This window comes from Clytia hemisphaerica, unplaced genomic scaffold (genome assembly GCF_902728285.1).
Source record: "Clytia hemisphaerica strain Z4C2 unplaced genomic scaffold, Clytia hemisphaerica genome assembly, whole genome shotgun sequence".
Classification (NCBI taxonomy): domain Eukaryota; kingdom Metazoa; phylum Cnidaria; class Hydrozoa; order Leptothecata; family Clytiidae; genus Clytia; species Clytia hemisphaerica.
Genome location: NW_027104591.1, coordinates 750,003 through 756,991, shown reverse-complemented (window position 1 = coordinate 756,991; position 6,989 = coordinate 750,003). Strand labels below are relative to the sequence as shown.

Sequence of the window (6,989 nt, the reverse complement as noted above, 5' to 3'; positions counted from 1 at the left end):
GATGTGAGAAATATACTAAAAATTTTGCGGTAATCGTGATTAAGTGGGTAAAAATTCATCTTCTCCAAATACCTCCTGGTGTTCCATTTCACAATTGTTTGAAACTACTTTTTGCAGTGATCCATGAAATTTTGCTACCTTCATGACCCTTTTTCAATCCTCATTACAATGAAAAGTCTGTCCGAAAAAAGTCCGATCAGAATCTTATACAAATTGAAATCATCCTCATAATTCATCTCATTTTATGTAGAAAAAATTATTTTTGTCTAGTAATATTTATAGGTATATGTTTTTTTTCGAATGTTCTTAAAGTTTTAAGCTTAAAAATATTCTTAAATTATTTGTGCAATTTCCAAAGATATTGGGTGTTTTAGAGTCCATGAAAAGTTTAAATGTTCTTTACTTGCTCTTAAAATTTCGGCCAACTAAGCCTGAAGTACTAAACCGGAGAGACTGCAGACTTTACTAAAAACTGAAAATCTAGTTTTGAATTTTTATTTTTCATCAAAATTTAACTAGTCTGTTATTAGTGCTTGTTATTGTACTTTGGACATGGAAAAAGTTTTACACACTTTTAAGTCCCCGAACCTTGTCAGAATGGAGGCTCTAATAAGGTTTAGTTTGCACCTTCTAAATCCGACAAAATGACGTCATAGAAAAATGTCATTCCAAAGTTATAAAAGATAGTTAAATTCAATAGCAAAACTAATTAAACCCTGACATATAAAAAGTAAAGCGAGGTACATTTTTCTAGATGTTGACTAGATGGTCAAATTTATTAAGAATACAACACTAATTAATAAAAAGTAGGCGTCATTTAACGTATTAATGTTATTTCCTTTCCGCGCGTTTTTTAACGCGAACGCGTAAGATTTTGCACTTGTCGCGCGATAAACTAATTGGCGCGACTCTCCTTCTCTAGTACGTAGTACCCTGAAGGAGAGTAGCAAACTGAGTAAGAATAAAAAACTTCGATTGTCAAAATATCAAGAACAAGTTAAGAACATTTTGGGGAGTTACAGACAGAAAATATGAAGATTTTTCAAGCATAAAACTCAAGTTAAGAACATTTGCAGGCTTCGAAACTTTTTGACGTTCTTATAAAAAAACGCGTGTATAAATCTACATTTTGATTTCTATCAAAAGAGACTAAAGAGGTACTAAATACTTCGACTTGAAGTAGACCGTGCGAATTTTCGACCATAAGTACTACATTTGTTTTGAGACCCGAAAAAAGATCATTCAATTATAACAAAAATATAGTCAAAGTCAAAAAAAAAGAAATAGAACAAAATAATACATATGAAACAAAAGCTGTTAATTTTTTGTTTGAAATATTATGTGTAGTCAGACAGATCTCGAATAGTCCGATTTTCAAACCTCTATACTATTAGCCTAATGAAAACATGTTAATCAATAGTACTACAGCATTTTTTTCTCTCACTTTTTTATTCATATTCGGCAAATTAGATCAAAAAAGATACCTTTTGATATTAAAACAATAATAAGACAAAAGAAATAAAGAATAGGTCGAAATGAAAGAAAAGAAATTCCAACATTTTATTAATACATATATGTGTATCAATCAAAAAAATAAATTTCAATTTGTCTTTTAATTTTTTCTTTACTTGTACAATTTTTTTCACGGCGAACTAAATTATCATTTTGTTTTGATTACGCTATTTATTCGGCAAGACGATATTGATTAGATTTTAATTGAGAGACTCAACGTATGCCAGGCACACAGCTAATTGGTCGTTATTACTCTGACGATCTTCATGTTACTTGATTAGGAGCAAACTTGACTGGCGGAACATATAAAATACAACCGTTTTGGGTACCACTTTTAACGGATTTTTTTTGGAAATGAGACTCAAGAAATAATACATACTAAATATTGAATTTTTACACTGATCAAGCGACAATACAATGGATTTACAACATTTAATTTTGTTGGTTTTTTTACCGACTTTTGTGACCTCTTATAGCTACTGGTGGTAGGTGTAACATTTTGGGCATTTTCAGTAGGGTATTGTTTCTGTACAGTTTGCATTCGCTAATTTTAAGTTGTTGATTGTTTTTTTTTTTTTTTTTTTTTCGATAAGCTCCCGTTTTCAATGTAGATTTTGTAGTTTTTAATAATATTATAAATTTTAAATGACATACTTCAAAAAGATTCATTCGCTGGATTAGGTGAGACGCGAGACCAATTCTACAGGCCCGACCGACCCTGAAATTCCAAAAGTCGAAATTGAAATAAAATAAAATTGATTTTGGTAGTACATTTTTATTTTCGTTGCTTTACAGACTGCCAAATTTTCAAAATTTTTGTAGTTTTTCCAAGTTTTGAAAGTTTTATGTTCAATTTTTCATTTTATCCATGAATTCGAGCTTTTTGTGTCTTTCTATTTTCTATTTTGCATTTTTGTCAAGACGTAGTAGTCTATGCTGCCTTTTTAGGAAATTTTATTGGTGAAATTCTATTTTTGTTTATTTTTATTTCTCGCCGAAAGACCCTCTTTTTGGGGTAGCTTGACCCGTAAAACAACAAATTTAATTGGCCTCGCCTTACTATTTCTAAATTTGACTTCTTAAAACAGGTAGCATAAGATTCCTTACAAAGAAATTAAATAAGCGATCATTGATATTATCAACCATAATCCGAGTCTCACTTATATATTTCCCCAACTCCCCACAGTTCGGCATTTCCACTATTTGCTACTTAGCAGGTTTGCTACTTATAGGTTCAAATAAGATTCTATTTTTCATCAATTTTTACCTTACTTGGCAAGGAACTTGTGTACCAAATTTCATTAAAAAACACCCCTCACAGCCCCGGTGAAACTTTTTGCCATAGCGGGGATAAGAATTTCTATTGAAATCTCAAGGGGGGATAAAAATTATATTGTTCCAAGATTAAAAAATCCAGTGATGGTTTTGGAGTGGAAATTTTAAACATTGAATTTCGAATGGGAATATAATGAAAGCTAATTTCCCAGTGGGGCTGAAATCCTCGGGTATTTTTTCCACTGCGGATAAGGACAACATTTTTGCCGAATTTTCTATAGGGGCTGGGGTTCCAGCCCGTCTGTAACACAGGGTTATTTAAAAAGACCAAAGAACAAAAATTAAGGGGTGGTACAGGAAAAGCCCTAGTTCTGAACGGCTCTTAAAAGCCTAGTATGAATAGAACTAAACTAATGGGTAACTTTGCATCTTTGTGGCTCTAAAAATAAACCCGGTGGTGAATTTTTCAATTTTCCAAATTTGTTTAAAAGACCATTTCACCCTTTTTTCCCATATTTTCCGTAAAAAAGATAAACGAGTCTGAACGAATTTTCTGTCGCGGCGTCTACCAGACCATTTTCATAAAAAAGTTGCCTGCTTTTCTACAATACATTGCAGACCTCACGCTATAAATAAGATTCCGACAAACTTCGATTTCACTTTTAAGGCCCCACTGATTCCAACATACCTAATGGGAAAAATCTTCCTTAATTTTTAGGAGGTATGCATTGATGGATGTGTTTTACTTTGAACGTCGAGGAGCTTACGGCCGTTATTTACGACAAAACCCAAGTCATAGCGCCTACGTCAATAAAGGAATAAAGAGAGCTGTCAGTGAATGTCAAAATTTGTTCAAATATAACAGATGGAATTGTCGGTCAAATAACCCTCATGAGCCGTTTGGTGACGTTGTAAGAAAAGGTACGAAGTCCTTCAAACAAGTTAAATTAATGATAAATATTAGGAATTTCCTGTTTTAGTCCTTGTGGTTCCTTAAAAAGAATTTTTTCTGTTTTATTTATATCAAAGGGATCCTAATCGATCGTTCTATTTACTCTAAGACTCAATTTGAGATGAATTTTTCTTTATATTGAAAATAATACGGAACTGCATTTATAGTAGGAGAATTTGTTCATTTTTTTTAGTTCGCTCGATTTTGAAAGATGTTTTATATTTTTGGAAAGCTCTCAAAAAAATTAAGATTATAGAGATATATTGCGAGAGTGCGAGAGTGGGTGATTTCTGTACCTAACTCGAGATATTAACCCTTAAATACAGTGTCTTCAGCTAGAAGCAGCTGTTTTGTCCAGTTTTTGAGCTTTTTGGAGCTCAATATCTCGAGTTAGGTACTGAAATCACTTTCACTGCTATAATTGCAATATATCTCTAATATTAATTTTTTGAGAGCTTTCCAAAAATATACAACAGGTCTCTATTTTCTACAGCTAAGATTTTCATTAATTTCTGACCCTATAATTTATTCCTGAGACCGTCATATTTATCCGAAAATCACACCAAAGTGTCCGAAAAAAATTGGCACCCAAGTTATTTTGATTCCCCTACCCCTTAGCTTTCCAAAAATGCATAACGAATGCTTTGACAAAAAAATCGAGCGATTTAACAAATTTACCCCTACTATTAATTATAAATTTATAAAGTATTAAGTAATATGTATCAAATCATCTCTGTTTTTAAGAATGCTGTTATTTTTTGCAAATTCCCCTGCACGATACTTCAATTCTTTATACTTTGCAGGGTGTCGCGAGACAGCGTTTGTCTATGCACTCGCTTCAGCTGGTCTAACATACGAGATGGTTCGTGCATGCTCCGAAGGTCGTATTGGATGTCAACGCACGTGCGCAGAAAAAGTTAACATCAAAGAAACACGACTTTTGAATGGGACACATGCAATCAACGATGCTTGTAATGATAATTTGAGATACGGTTTTAGGACTTGGTACGATGTGGTGTTTAAAGGCGAGCCATACAGTGATATCAGAGCTGTCTTTAATATCAAAAACAGCATTGTGGGCTACAAGGTAGGTGAAGGTTTCTTGAGTCAGAATTTGAGAGTATCTTCTTGACGAAATAGTGCCGAGAAGGTTTAAAGAAAATCTTGACCAAAAACTGACTCTAATAGACGATATCGGCTTAACGAAATTCTCCCCGAATGATTACCCATGATGCATTGCGCAAAAATATTCAGTAAGTCAATATTGTCTGTGAATTTTTTTGCGCAATGCATCATGGGTAATCATTCGGAGAGAATTCGGAAAGCCGATATCGTCTATTGGAAATATATTCCAAAATTTATCTAAAAACTTTTCAAAAGACTGTTTTTAAGACTCTGATTTACGACCCCGACTTTTTTATAAGGCAATAAGGTTTATATTTTTCCGTTCTTTTAATAGCAAATTGAAAAATCAACTCGTCTTTCATGTCAATGCCATGGTGAATCAGGAAGTTGTCTTGTCCGAATTTGTTCAAAAAGAATGCCACCGACTTTCAAACCTATCGGACAACACTTATATGATTTATATGAAAAAGCAGTTTACGAGAGACCTAATCAACGAACAATAGAGACTGACGCTAACAGTTTAATCCGACATCGGCAACAACCAAAAATACACGTCAATCATCTACCCGTCGATGACGCCGACACACCGCAACAACGTAGCGTCAACTCCGTAAGAAGCCGGCGTTCAGATATGTTATTTAACGTTGAAAATTTGAAATTTTATGAACATTCGCCCGATTTTTGTCGGAAATCGAGTTTCTCATCTGGTATTGAGAATCGGATTTGTCTGGCGGAGGTTCCCCCGAATGAGATGTTGCGGGGAAAGAAAAGCTGCAATGAGATTTGCTGTCGTGGCCGAGGTTGGAGATGGGTGCAACGCAAAATTAAAAAGAATTGTCAGTTCAAGTACTGTTGTGAAGTCATTTGTGATGAGGAGCTGAAATGGGTCAAAGAACATTATTGTTTGTGAATACTAGAACAATAGAGTATTTGCTTGTAACACAATAGATAATTGTTTACAGGGAATGTGTACGTTGACTGGCGAACAACATTCGGAATCATTGGAAACGAACGATGGAACAATCTTAATTTACCAAGAACATCTTTGATTAATGGGGAAAATCTGCGATGAATTGTTAAATGAGTAGCAAAGCAATAAACATTACAGACCATCAATTTCCCAAACATCGACAGGTTTGCATCAGTACCAAATATGGATGTTGAAGTACAATAATCCGGGGGGGGGTACTAGGTTTGCGAGGTGACGGGTATGTCCGAGCCGAAAATCGAAAATCGACCCTTTGAGAGACAAAATTTTGGTGATTTTGGGACCCTTTGAGAGACTTTTTCCTAAATTTTGGTCCATTTTTTCCAAATTTTGGTTTGATTTTCACAAAATTTTGGTCAAAATTCTTGGAAATCGTGACCCTTTGAGAGAGAAATCTTTGATTTTTGTGATTTTGGGACCCTTTCAGAGACTAACTTTTGAATTTGTACCCCTTTGAGGAATGAGAAAAGGTACCCTTATGGCTCGCACATACCCGGTACCCATTTTGTAGTACCCCCCCCCCCCCCCGGGACAATAATCTTTAATAAATACGAGGCGTGGTGAAATTTTAAACACGTCCCTTTCAGACTGACCCGGCGAGAACATTTTTAAGCCGACGCGCAGTGGGGATAAATTCCAACATTTTTCTAACTGCGACATTTCTTTTGGCCAATTCTTCCTGGTGGTAGCGGTTTCCATCGGCTCTGTATCTAAGGTGTTATAAATGATGCACAAAAATCAAAGATTTTGGACTACAATTCTTTTTATGTTAAATGTATAAAGTTTATAAACTGTTTATGCGCTAACTATATTTTGTCCTAAGTCCTAGGAAGGACTCATTCCAAGTCCTTGGAAACGAATTTTTCTATTCTTTGAAAAATTGAAATAATATTCCCAATACTTAAATTAAGTAATATTTTTGTTGAGTTTTGATTTTAATTTTTATTATTTCAATTTTTTACGTATTAGTTTTTTTTGTAAGAGAGTCGAGTGGAATTGAGAAAGACATGCTATTTAAAATTTCAAAGTTGATATAAGTTATTTTATTTGTAAGCTAAAGGTAGAATTAAATCTTTTATATTTTTTCTAACTAAAAATCTATATTTTAATGAAAAATAAATAAAAATTGAATTTACT

At 33.8% G+C, this 6,989-nt stretch overlaps 1 protein-coding gene across 1 annotated transcript; it reads left to right on the top strand.

Annotated features, from left to right (window-relative positions):
• Nucleotides 1-1,600: 1,600 nt before the first annotated feature.
• LOC136823664 (protein Wnt-1-like) lies at nt 1,601-6,335 on the top strand. Its single transcript, XM_067079837.1, has 4 exons — nt 1,601-1,997; nt 3,506-3,708; nt 4,543-4,826; nt 5,199-6,335. The coding sequence occupies exons 1-4, from the start codon at nt 1,930-1,932 to the stop codon at nt 5,772-5,774; spliced, it is 1,131 nt and encodes a 376-aa protein (XP_066935938.1). The 5' UTR covers nt 1,601-1,929; the 3' UTR covers nt 5,775-6,335.
• Nucleotides 6,336-6,989: the final 654 nt, after the last annotated feature.